This window comes from Squalius cephalus (assembly GCF_949319135.1).
Source record: "Squalius cephalus genome assembly, chromosome: 1".
Lineage (NCBI taxonomy): Eukaryota > Metazoa > Chordata > Actinopteri > Cypriniformes > Leuciscidae > Squalius > Squalius cephalus.
This window is the reverse complement of record NC_137122.1, coordinates 63,010,673-63,024,688: the sequence shown is the minus strand read 5'-3', so window position 1 is coordinate 63,024,688 and position 14,016 is coordinate 63,010,673. Positions and strand designations below refer to the sequence as shown.

General features: G+C 37.3%; 1 protein-coding gene across 2 annotated transcripts in view; it reads right to left on the bottom strand.

Annotated features, from left to right (window-relative positions):
• Positions 1 to 233: 233 nt before the first annotated feature.
• The window catches only part of cyth3b (cytohesin 3b), a 52,095-nt gene continuing 38,312 nt past the window's right edge, over positions 234 to 14,016 (bottom strand). For both annotated transcript variants that reach the window (XM_079891191.1, XM_079891190.1), the window contains exons 10-13: positions 5,499 to 5,575; positions 5,327 to 5,398; positions 5,085 to 5,239; positions 234 to 425 (exon numbers count right to left, since the gene is read on the bottom strand). In XM_079891191.1, the coding sequence (XP_079747317.1) occupies positions 353 to 425; positions 5,085 to 5,239; positions 5,327 to 5,398; positions 5,499 to 5,575 (377 nt within the window). In that variant the 3' untranslated portion in view covers positions 234 to 352. The remainder of the gene's footprint in view (positions 426 to 5,084; positions 5,240 to 5,326; positions 5,399 to 5,498; positions 5,576 to 14,016) is intronic.

Sequence of the window (14,016 nt, the reverse complement as noted above, 5' to 3'; positions counted from 1 at the left end):
GGGCCACATCTGGTACATGTGTATCCAACACGGCCCAGATCCGGGCCACATCTAGTACATGTGTATTCAACACGGCCCAGATCCGGGCCACATCCGGTACATGTGTATTCAACACGGCCCAGATCCGGGCCACATCCGGTACATGTGTATCCAACACGGCCCAGATGTGGGTCGGATCTGGGCCGACACTATGTTGCTGTCTGGGACTCCAGAAAGGAACTATAAACATTGAATTCTTCAGCCGCTATGCTCCTTTAACCCGTCGTCAAACACACATTTGCACAAAGTCTGTCCCGGTAGGCAGTGTGTGTTGCTGTGAACAGGCTTTGAGGAAGAGGTTCGGACGGAGATTTCACTTCTTGTTGGCGATGCGTCTCTTCCTGGTGGCCAGCATGTCGTAGAAAGGGTCCCGGCTGATGCTCGCTCTGAAAGAACCAATTAAAAGGAGATGTGAGAGACTTCAGCATCTTTGATATGGAAATAAAGCATATAGCCTATATATGTTTGCACACACACTCCTGTCTTAAAGGCATCATAGGAAATAGTTTGTTCAGTGACCTAGTTTGGTTTCCATGGTTTCTGAGGACACACCCCACCCCCGTTTAACTCCGCCTCTCAGGGATATTCTGCGTTTGAGTGGCGTTTTGGGATTGTCCAGTGTAAGGTGACAGCTAAGGCCAGACCTGCTAAGATTAAAGGCTGGTTTTATACTGATATGAACTGATTTAGACTGATATGAAGAGACACGAATGCTCTGCTGCTGTTGCCACAGTTTTCACGCTTGAAATCTTGTTAGCGCGGCGCATAGTGTGAAACTCATCCTCCACTGCAGAAAGTGCTTCTTTTATTGTGAGCTGACTACTTCTATAGTGAGTTGCCTATGTAAACAGCATTTCAAGGCCTCACAAGTGAGCTCCAGAGACGAAGGCAAATTTAAATTGTTACGCTGCTCAAAATATGAGGGTATAATTCATGGATTAGGTACCCAAGACAGCAACATGAGATCCGGCCCACATTTGGGCCGTGTGGATTCAACGTGTACCAGATGTGGGCCGTATCTGGGCCTACACCATGTTGCTGTCTGGGTAATCCCATAATGCATTGCGATAAGATAAGTGAAAAAGCTATGCTCTTCGTATCTTTATTATTGCAAAGGCTGCTGGGAAATGTGTTTATTCTGCACACTACTGTCTATGTTGGACTAAATTCTACCCTACTCTTAGTATTTCTTCAAAGTTTTTGATTGGACTGTCAATCATAAAATTAAAAATGCAACTAATTACATTTTTTTAAAACGCTAACAGGATGCCTCTCACATGCAATATGATTTATAATACAGGATACACTGCACAGACTTTAGTAATAGGGTAGTGATTAGGGGTGTAACAATATATCGTGCCAATATATCGCAATATAAAAAATATGTATCGTGGATACATAAATAAAAATTACTGTTTTAGTGTCAGTAAAACATTAAACTGCTATATATAATGTTGAATAAAATGTATAATAATGCAATATTTGTGGGTCCTGATAATGCCAAATGTTCCCAGTAAGAAGTGTCCTACATTATTTTAAATATATCTAGTCAGTGAAAGAGTGCAAGAATATTCATCTAAAATAATTCTGTGTTTTCAGCTTCAGAATCATGAATATTGTTATTCTGGTGTCTCTATTGTGTAATGTAATATCAAATTTAGCATTTTAATCAACAGTTTATTTTTTGTTAACTTTTTATCATATGTCTTGGAGTATCGCAATAATATCGTATCGTGAGTTCAGTATCGTGAGATGTATCGAATCGTGACATGAGGGTCTCGTTACACCCCTAATAGTAATGCATTTTGAACATAGCCTTCACAATTTCTACACTGATTCTATCATCTTAAGAATATGTTAGAATGAACAGAATTCTAAATTCTGCACAGACAAAACCATCCGCCTCAACTTATTCCTACTGAATGAGTTAAAACCTCTGAGAAGAACTTGTTTTTGTTTCCAAAGCGTGACTGAATGGTCCAATATCCCGAGCGTATAAAGCATGATTACAGATAAGCAGATAAGGATAGTGGGTCATAACTGTGCCGACTATGCAAAAAGTGCTTGTGATAAAGCCTCTCATCCTCCAGCACGTTTCTGAGAGACGAGGCGCCTGGATTAGCGGAGACACGAGGACCGCAACAGGTCTGCTGGTCCCCGGAGTTGATGGTTTGTGTGTGTGTGTGTGTGTGTGTGGGGTTAAGCTCTGACTAATCTCCACTGAAGATCGCCCATGAAAACACAGGGTCGAGGATGAGACTAAACACCATCATGACTAGTGCTGTTAAAATCCACCCACGTGAAAAAAAATACCATAGTATATTATGGTAAAATTACTCTAGTAAATACTATAGTGTTTTTGAACCATACCCACATGAAAAAATACTGTAGTATATTATAGTAAAATTAATTCTTAAAAGTACTATAATATACTATAGTATTTTTTCATGTGGGCACTGCTGTCCCAATCTGGACCAAACCACAGTTAAAAAGATCTGTCCCAAAAGCTAGTGAGGTGAAATTCCCAAAACATGGCAGTAACATTGGGATTCTTTGCATTGTGAGATTATTTTCATGAAAATTAAGTAATCCCCCCCATTCTCATTACCGTAATGCAATAATAAATTAATAAATGATTAAATAATCCCATTTTCATTACAGTAAAATACAGTAAAACAACAACAAAAATAGTGGTAAATAAAGTCAAAATTACATTGTATTGCAGTAATGAGAATCTATTTCTAATTTGTTTTTAAATAAACTTGGCTTAATTAAAATCACCATTAAGAATAATGACAAAAAATCTAATTTGGTGATGAGATGTTATGTGATGTTAATGAAAATTTTATGGGAAATATGTTTAATTATAATAAAAATAATCTCAAAAGCAAATAATAATAATAATAATAATGGTCCTAAAAATAGACATTATTTTCTTTATGCATAAATACAGTAATATATATATATATATATATATATATATATATATATATATATATATATATATATATATATATATAGTCCCATTTTTTACATTTGACTTTTGGAGTGTAATATGACCGTGGGGTAATCACTGTACTGAAGTGGTCCGGAGATGAATAAGCCTCTAAAGTTTTTGGAAAATGTTTCAATGAGAGTAAAAGCAGTAAAGGCCAATAGAGGCCAATTGTAAATTGGTTATTGGCTAACATACACAAATTTGAAGATTGCTGCATATGAATCGGCAGGATGTTTTCACCGATACATCAAGAAAACGAGTGCATTTTTACACCATTAGTTGTTACCAACATGGAAAAATTTACTTCTACAGACATTTCTGCAAAACTCCAGACCCTTACCTATACATTTCATACAAATGACCATTATATGGGCAAGATTATGGATTAATAAAGATTCATCATCCTTGTACAATACTACACAGAACATATGGTCCCACTCTACAGAGTGTGTAAGTAACACTAAATGTATGTAATGTATAAAAAAAAATCAAGATTCAGAATGTTTGATCTGTTGCAATAAATTATCATTGGCGAATGTAATCTGTTAATAACAAATATCCACTTTTGGTCAGGAATAAGATTAGTGAATTATTCTATTTTATGATGCTGGAAAATATATCACCTGATCATCTTTCTTTCTGGCTTCCTTTGAAACAAATTATGTGTTTTGGTAAACACTGTTACAAAGACCACAAACTCACATAAAAGTGAGTCAAACTGACCAACTAAATCAAACACCGATGACCATATATATATATATATATATATATATATATATATATATATATATATATATATATATATATATATATACAGGGTTCATACACATTTTAACCAATACTTTTCCATGACTTTTCCATGACTTTTCCATGACTATGTATTCCTGAAAATGTCAGTCGACATTATAAGAATAAAAATTTGTGTTAAAATTTACCCTCAAAATTAATACCGTACATTAGGGGTGCGCAATATTGACAAAAATATGTCTCGATATTTTCAAAATTTTGTTGATAATTAGATGATATTTTACTGATTGTGTTTTTGTACTGGTATCCTGGCCGGTTTAGGCCTGTTGTTGACAGCAGACTCACGAAGATATTCATATTTTTTATATTCTATGCAGTGGTCAGTTCACAGCAGTGACCGAAATTAACATTTTTATTAAGGGGCAAAATTTGCCACCGTAAACTGATTTCCAGGGGCATTTTCACCTATATATGGACATTTTTTCTAAACGTATTTAGAGGTATGCATTAAATTATATTAGAATAACACAGTACTAATGTCAAATTAAATCATTAAATTAAAATCCATCCTTGCAGTGCAGAGGTGACACAGAAGCGGCATCAAAACTGGCATTAGCCTACTATATTTATACTTCATTTACAATTGCATAAATAAAGCAATTCAATATTTAAGGACCAGGGTTTAGAGACACTTTATATATATATATATATATAATATATATATATATATATATATATAAAGTGTCTCTAAACCCTGGTCCTTTGTCTGACACACCTATTTCAGGTCTTGGAGTCTCTACTAATGAGCTGATGACTTGAAGACATACAAAATGTGAACTGTTGAGGGTTGAGAACCACTGCTGTAGGTGGCACATTATTCTCAAGAGCGTTAACCTTTTAGCACCACTAACTGGACATTTCACTTTGAAAGTGTAGCGAAACGTGCAAGAATCAACGTAATATTTAGCAGAGGCTCGTTTTTCTAATGAGCTTGGCCTGTTAGTTACTTTACCTATGCTTGTTCTTGTTGTTGACAGTGTGGCAGCTCATTAGGTTTTGTTATAGAGTTAAAGTCAAGTCACATTAATTTATATAGCGCTTTTAACAATATAGATTGTTTCAAAGCAGCTTTACCTTGACAATAGGAAATTAAAGTAACAAAGACTGTTTACAGCAGCTCTAGAATAAAGTTATTGTCCAGCTAAAGTTAGCTTTATCACTGTATGCTGCGTTTCTTCAGCACATGTTATTAAATCACTGAACAAGACTATTCAACAATATGTTCAATGGGAAATCCTACTTAATGGATTTGATCCATTCCTCCTTCTCCTCTGGTGTGGGAGCTGATATCCTGTAGACGACGTGGTTTCCCTCCACCACCCTCCCATCGGCCTCCGTCTTACACGCCTTGATCACCTGCCCTTTATGGTTGGGATTGTACAGCTCAAAGCAGTTCTACACGAGGAGACACAACACACTATTAGGCATGAGGTTTTCACGATCCCGTACGGCTCTAACGTTCACATTTTCTCGGGCACTCACAGGTTTCCTGGGTTCCTCCACTTCTCTGATGCTGAGGTTCTCCAGAGGGATAATTCCACGTGGTTCCTTGTCCTAAAGTCAGGAGAAACCCATCAAAATGCATCTGGGACAAGAATAATCCCTCATGCTGTAGCTCAAGTCCTGAAATTATGCTGAACACCAATCTACTTACTGTTGTGTACTCAAAATAGTACAAGCAGTTGTCGGTCAGAATAAACCATCTCCTCTTCCAAGTTTTTACTCGTCCACCTGCAAAGAAAAAGGAAAACCATCAATGCCAGTGACCCAGTTTCTGAGCAGTAACTGACTAGAGCCAATGCAACACTCACAAACAGCTCCTGTTTCTCATTTCAGGAATATCAGCAACAATATCTTCTAATTTATATGCAAATGATCTGGTTCAAGTTCTCCATTCAACATGTTTTTCAATGTTATAATATCTTCTCTTATCTATTTTGATGTGCAGAGACAACTCTCTGTAAACATCGACTGGTTGACTTCCTGAAGAGTCTGAGACTATCCTGTCCTAAATACCAGCCTCAGCCCATGTGGTCTTCATTATAGTGGCATCCCAGACAGAAACGTAGTGTCGGCCCAGATTCGGCCCACATCCGGTACATGTGGATTTAAGTAAATTAAGTAAATTGTACTTTGTAATGTCCAATTGAAAGTTTTCTGTTCAAGTGCATTTTGAATCATACTTTTAATAGTCTTTTTTGTCATGTTTTAAAGAAGTAGACATATTTTGATGTGTTGACTAACATATGTTAACTCTAGAGTGTTATTCAGTATTGCATTGAAAGTAATCTTAAACACACTAAATTGCAAAAAAGATATACTTATAAAGTCCCCCTGTAGTCCATCATTTTATCCATTAAAACTCATCTTTGATCACCGAAATTACATATTTAAATGTTTTTTCCTTGAAATAAAATTCTTCATGCCTTAAAATATCTTGAATGTAACTCAACACCCTTGCCTCATTTAGTATGCACGGTTCTATGAATATGCAAATGAGCCCCGCCTCCACTCACTCACTCAGCTCAGAGATCCACTGGTTGACGAACACACGTTGATCTGATTGGCTACAAGGTAGTTTGTGACGTCAGAAACACCAGCGATTTCAAAGCGTGTTTTTGAGACTGTCTTTGGTTCACTGCAGTTTTAAGGAGAAAATACTCAGCAATGCTGTCGACTTATGAGTTTACACATGCTTTGTCTTAAAGCATATTAAAAACACCACATAGACACATAAGCAACATTAAAAGCTGGATTTTCACCACAGGGGGACTTTAAGTCCTACTTAAGTGGTTCAAAAAAAGCACTCTTAAATTCAACGGTTCATAAAAAAAAGACAATTTGTATTTTGTTAGAAGAGTAGATCTACTTTAGTGTCCTCATGTCCTCTTTAAATGCGAGAAAATGGGCTGAAGGCGCAACACTGCCTTGCTTTATATGCCAAGTTGAACAGTTTATTTGCATTTAATATAAATGTAACCTATAATATATTTTTATTAATTTGCAGAAGAGTCCAAAAACATTACATTCATTTCACTCTATATTATCCCCGTAATAAGCACTCTTTTTAAAGTGTACTTCTTTATCACAAGAAGCAGCGCACTCAACTCGACTTCAACTCCTGACCATAGAAAGCAAATCACAGAAATGTCCGGGAGCAATGTTGCAGCGCTGAGAGAAGTTATTTCTATTTGAGAGCGAAAGAGAGCTTGGATCACAGTGCTACCCTTATTTGGGTTATTCCTCACAAACAATCTCTCACAAAAAAAGATACACCTTACAAGAGATTGCATTCTGCAATCAAATTAAATGTAATATCTCACGGCAAACGTACAGACGCCACTATCATGCTCTAGAAAATGGTGCACAAATCCAGTCTCTCTCACACACCCCCACACACTCATATACATTAAAGCCTCTGACTCATTTGCAATCGTTCCTCTGCTGTATTGTGAGCTGTTTTTGGCTGTAATAACGTGGTGTATCGAGCACAGCGCTGTAGGCTTCTCCACCCCCTCTCCCGACGCCAACACCGTCCCACAGATGCTGAACGCACATCGGCATCGGGAGAGATTAAAGCCGTGCTTTCTGCAGTTCCCTACTCGCAGTTCTATTCCCATGATCCACTTTCACGACTCTGATGTTCATCTCCTCAGTCACAAAAGATGGCAGCGAGAGACACAGTCAAAGCACTGATGAAAGAAGGACACACACATGATGGGAAATGAGGGTCGTCAGAGAGATCAGTGAGGTTGAGGGATAATGACACATGCAGGGTTACAGGCCACAGATCAGGGTCATTTGGACAGTGCATGTAGTTATTGATTACAGTGAGATTTACAGGTATGGGGATATAATTGTTAATACAATATTTGTGAATTCTTTACATAAAACCATACAATTCTTTACATAAAGCCAACAAATATTGGACCCTATCACATACCCGGTGCGACGCAAGTGTGTTTTGCTAGTTTCAGCCCGACGCAGTTTTCATTTTCAAGTCCTGCGCCACGTTGTTTAAATGGCAAATGCATTTGCTCCCATCTGTGTGCCCATGGGTGTGCTGGTCTGAGAACCAGGTGTGTGTTCAGGCGCATTGTTGGAGCGTTGCTATTTTGAGGAACTGAAATAGACTGAGCCATTGACCAACTGAGACCTGGTCTAAAGTCAATGGAGCAGTATTATTTTTTGTTATTTAAAGAGCGCGTTAGTAATATGAGCCTATAGGGCAGGGGTGCCCAATCCTGCTCCTGGCGATCGACTGTCCTGCACAATTCATCTCCAACCCTAATCAAACACACCTGCCTTTAATTTTCAAGTGATCCTGACGTGCTCTGAAGACCTTAATTGGTTGCTTCAGGTGTGTTTGATTAGGGTTGGAGATGAACTGTGCAGGACAGTCGATCGCCAGGAGCAGGATTGGGCACCCCTGCTATAGGCGGTACCGTACAATGTGTACCAGGCATTACTTGAGCCTTATGTTGGTTGGTGACACATTTGCATAATTCAAACCCTATAGTCTTTATTGGCGGCCTGTGAACAACTGTCTTGGTCATGTTTAGTTTCATTATCACAGGGATGGGCAACTTCGGTCCTGGAGGGCCACTGTCCTACAGAGTTTAGCTCCAACCCTGAAAAAATCACCTGCCTGTAACTTTCTAATAATCCTGAGGACCTTGATTAGCTTGTTCAGGTGTGTTTGATTAGGGTTGGAGCTAAACTCTGTAGGACATTGGCCCTCCAGGACCGAAGTTGCTCTGTTTAGTTTTGTTTCCATGGCTTTCCTTGTCACTGTTGTCATGGTTACTCAATAGTGCACACCTGTTCTTTGTTTCGTTAATTATCTTGCCCAGTGTATTCAAGACCTCTGTTTCTTGTGTTCATTGTTAATGTTGTTGGTATTTGTGTAGTTCTCTCGCACTCTGCATAACAAATACTGTGTTTCTTTGTTCATTCTCAGTTGGATTCGCTACAACAACGTCTCCTTTAACACCATAGTTGTAGCTGAGACCGGAAGAGTTTGGTTTGTGTTCCCGACATGTGGAGAAGTTGCGAATCCACTTTGTTGCACTTCAAAAGGATGAGGGCTCGAATTGATCCAGAAAAACGACGCCATCTTTACTATTTGTATCACCTATATAAAATAGCATAATAGGGGCAATTTAAATTCAATAAGGTCACCATTCATTACTCTAGTCTAGTGAGTATTTTTCAGGGCAAGTTTATATATGAAAGATAAGTTATGTATATAGGGTAACCACATGATTCAAAATTATGGTTATGCTTAAACTGGCAAACTTGAACAAACAAACACACTAACAAATAAATAAATACTTGTAAATAAGTGCACATTTGTTTAATCTAATTTAGTTCTTTCATTTCTGGAGTCCTGTCTATTTTCCAGTGTACATTTCCACAGATCCAACAGGGATAGTTTTAGTGAGAAAAAGCATAATTATTTGAGTGGAAAAAGCTGTCAGCTGAGGGAAACACATAAAACTTGTGTGGGTTTAAATGTGTACTGTTATTATTAGAAAGTATATAGGTCTACCGGGACATTACATAGAAAACAAGGAATTTGTGTGTCCAGAGCCAATACGACAAATCCAACCATGTGAACTAAACTGGTTTTAATGTTGATAATCGTTATTTTAGACATGCATCTGCTTGTTTCTGCTTCTTCTTCGCCTGTATTTGTCATAGCGCCACCTACCGTATAACAGTGAAAACATGGAAATTTCCGTCAATGGCGGGGAAAGAGTTAACAGATTTAACAGATTAACAGTTGAATTAATACTCACAGCTATTTTGGGTTAGAGATCTACTTATTTTATGATTATTTCTTACTTTATAGTAGCTAGCAGCATAAATAATTGCTACAAACTCAAACTGTAGAGCGTTGGCACTTGCAACGCCAAGGTAATGGGTTCGATTCCCTGGAAACCAAGAACTGATAAGAATGTAAATGTTTAACTTGGAAATGCAATGTAAGTCACTTTGGATAAAAGCGTCTGCCAAATGCATAAATGTAAATGTATGCACTTGTTTTTAAGTTGAACTGCCTTCGGGATAGTAAACTGACCTCTGACCCGAGACGCAGCCTAACAATAAGCCTACAGACCGGAAGTGAGAAGGCCTTGAGTGACAGTCAGGAGAGCATCAAATGAAGGTTAGAAGAGATGAAAAGAGGGAACGATGGGATAGATCTGTCCTGGTTTTGTTACGTACCTCCTGTAGAGAATGCCAGACAGTCACAGGACAGAAAATGAACTGCAAAAAATGCTTTTCTTACTCAGTATTTTTGTCTTGTTTCCAGTCCAAAAATCAAAAAATTCTTAAATCAAGATGCATTTACTAAAGTAGTAAAAGGCCATAAGATATAATGTCTTGTTTTCTGGGGAAATAAATCAAAATTAAGTGAGTTGTTACTTAAAAAAAGCTAAATGATCTGCCAATGGTGTGAGAAAAATAATCTTGGTTCTGTTTGAATTAAGATAATTTTTCTTACCCCCATTGGCAGATCATTTAGCTTTTTTTAAGTAACAACTCACTTAATTTGGATATATTTCTCTAGAAAACAAGACATAATATCTTATGGCATTTTACTAAAGTAAATGCATCTTGATTTAATTTTATTTAGAAATTTGGACTGGAAACAAGACAAAAAACTGAGTAAGAAAAGCATTTTTTGCAGTAGAGGGCAAGGGTCAAAGGGTGTCAGGGAAACAAGAAGGAACGCCCAACATCAACACATACTAACACACAGAAATGACACAGATAATGTTAGGAGATGGGAGACGGGACATTAGAAAGACACAAATAAGCATCATTTGACCCTTGACAAACAAATATACATATGAAACACAGCAGACTCTGTATAGACATCCCTGCAGGGCTTCATTTGTGGATCAGATCCGGCACTTCCGGGATTTTGCTCCCATGCAAAGCCAGACATCTGACTATCGGCATAAAGTCTGGTTCACACCGCAGCTTATTCAATAACTACACACTTAGAAGACAGGAAGAGACCATCCGAAAGAGAGGTCAAGAGACCTAGTTTGTGCATGCCATGGGTTTATCTGAAATACTATATAATTTTTTACACTAAGTGCAAATATCCTGCCTTGTTGGCAGAGGCTATTTACACTAATGTCTGATTGAGACAGACAAAATTAGGGAATTCAAGTTATTGTCAACAGTTGCAATGGTGTAGGGGTAAAAGCGTGTTTGCAGAAAGTTTTGACGCAAATCGTTACACGAGTTTGAATTCTCTGTTTGCCAAACTCACTCTACATCCTTTCCCCATCTCAAATTAGATCGGAAAGGCATTTATTTTCAATAAAAATGAAGAAAATATTTAAAAAGTGCAAATAAAGTGTTTAACGTGTTTAATAATAAAGTGTTTAGAGATAGGGGTAGGTATAGGGGAGGGCTTTATTGTCCCAATATGGCGGCATCCATTTAATGGCTTTAATAAATATATTCATTTACACTGTGTTATTATTGCATACTGTTTAATGTAAAACAACACTTGCGCAAATAGTATCTGCCACTATTTATAAGTACAACTATAACCAAAGACTATAGATATAGAAAGACGGTTCACTACTATTACTTATGAATTGGAGAAACTGCAATGTGCAATATCACGGAAATAAGTCCCGCCTTCTAAAGTGAATGAGTCACTGAATCACTGATTGGCAAAGTCATTATGTCACTGCATCTCCCGTGAGAAACCCCGTTCCCATAGAAACCTGAGACTCGCTCTTATGACTGCACATGCGCATTGACTCGTCTAGCCTGAAAAATTCGTATAAATAGCATAAAAAAACAACATTTACGGGACAGTTCATTCATTCAGATTTTGTTGCTGATTGCATTTAATTGTGAGTTCGGCAAGCAGTTTTTGAGATGTCAGGATTCCCCCATTCAAATAGACAGGACTTGGTCTTGTATGCCCGAAACAGCTGCAAAGATGGCCGCCGAGTGAACAGACTTTGGTGTAAATGGCCGCTGCCATTGCAAAATCACACTCTCAAATGATCTTTATCAAACCTCTAAGCCCCTTTCAAATCTTTTAAAGATCTGATGCAAGTATAACCTGGCAAAAATGGCAAAATACAGTAATTATTTTTTCCCCTCAGAAACACTCTTACTGTATAAACACAACTCTGAACCCAGACAGACTGAAAAAAGCTTAATGTCATCCAATCAGATTAGAGCTGGCCAGATTCTCTTTACATCAGATTACAGAGTGAAATGGCTCGTAAACAGTGTTTCAGTAGTTTACATGCTGCTTGCTTAAAGTTACAATCAGGCGTAACACACTTTTTCCTTAATTCTGCAGATCCGTCAAGAGCCTCAAAATGTACGAATTAAAGTCAGTGAGAGCTGAGGTTTAAAAAGTAAATTGACTTGTTACAGATTTCATGTACATGTACAGCATCCAGCTTCATCTGACACTTGCACACTTCTCACTATAGTGACTCTATTGCTGCGTCTCACTTCGCCTACTTATACTACGCCCTAAAACATTTACTCAGGTTTATTTCAGGTTAAACTTTGATTAGTCACTCAAACCTTTATCTAAACCTCTCACCGTCAGTCGCACATATCCACCATGTTTTGTAGTTTTTAACACTTTTTTTTACTTGTGTTTGTAGTTCCTCCTCCAATCGCAATGGATTGTGGGTAATATTAGCTGTTAAAATGAGCATGGATCCACACTTCGAAAATCCACCGGGAATAGTAGACCATCTGTAGACTTCTGGCACACTCTTTTCAACATACTCTGCTTTGGGACACACTTATTCTAATCTCACAGGCTGTTGAGGATGGATAGTGTGGGCATTGAGACGCAGGGTATTTGTCAGGCGGTAACACACTTTTTCCTTAATTCTGCAGATCCACCAAGAGCCCCACAATTTACAAATTAAAGTCAGTGAGAGGTGACAGTAACAGACTTCATGCACAGCATCCAGCTTCATCTGACACTTTTCACTATAGTGACTCTATTTGTCCCTAAGAGACGAGGCAAGTCTGCTGAAGGAAAGAAAGAGTAGGAGTATAAGAGTAGGAGTATAAGAGTATAAGAGTAAGAGTAAGAGTAAGAGTAAGAGTATAAGAGTATAAGAGTATAAGAGTAAGAGTATAAGAGTATAAGAGTATAAGAGTAAGAGTATAAGAGTAAGAGTATAAGAGTATAAGAGTAAGAGTATAAGAGTAAGAGTATAAGAGTAAGAGTATAAGAGTATAAGAGTAAGAGTTATAAGAGTAGGAGTAAGAGTATAAGAGTAATAGTAATAGTATAAGAGTAAGAGTAGGAGTAAGAGTTATAAGAGTAGGAGTAAGAGTATAAGAGTAAGAGTAGGAGTAAGAGTATAAGAGTAAGAGTAATAGTATAAGAGTAGGAGTAAGAGTTATAAGAGTAGGAGTAAGAGTATAAGAGTAAGAGTAAGAGTAAGAGTAATAGTATAAGAGTAAGAGTAGGAGTAAGAGTTATAAGAGTAGGAGTAAGAGTATAAGAGTAAGAGTAAGAGTAGGAGTAAGAGTATAAGAGTAAGAGTAATAGTATAAGAGTAAGAGTAGGAGTAAGAGTTATAAGAGTAGGAGTAAGAGTATAAGAGTAAGAGTATAAGAGTATAAGAGTAAGAGTATAAGAGTATAAGAGTAAGAGTATAAGAGTAAGAGTATAAGAGTATAAGAGTAAGAGTTATAAGAGTAGGAGTAAGAGTATAAGAGTAAGAGTAATAGTATAAGAGTAAGAGTAGGAGTAAGAGTTATAAGAGTAGGAGTAAGAGTATAAGAGTAAGAGTAAGAGTAGGAGTAAGAGTTATAAGAGTAGGAGTAAGAGTATAAGAGTAAGAGTAAGAGTAGGAGTAAGAGTATAAGAGTAAGAGTAATAGTATAAGAGTAAGAGTAGGAGTAAGAGTTATAAGAGTAGGAGTAAGAGTATAAGAGTAAGAGTATAAGAGTAAGAGTAATAGTATAAGAGTAAGAGTAGGAGTAAGAGTTATAAGAGTAGGAGTAAGAGTATAAGAGTAAGAGTAAGAGTAGGAGTAAGAGTTATAAGAGTAGGAGTAAGAGTATAAGAGTAAGAGTAAGAGTAGGAGTAAGAGTTATAAGAGTAGGAGTAAGAGTATAAGAGTAAGAGTAAGAGTAGGAGTAAGAGT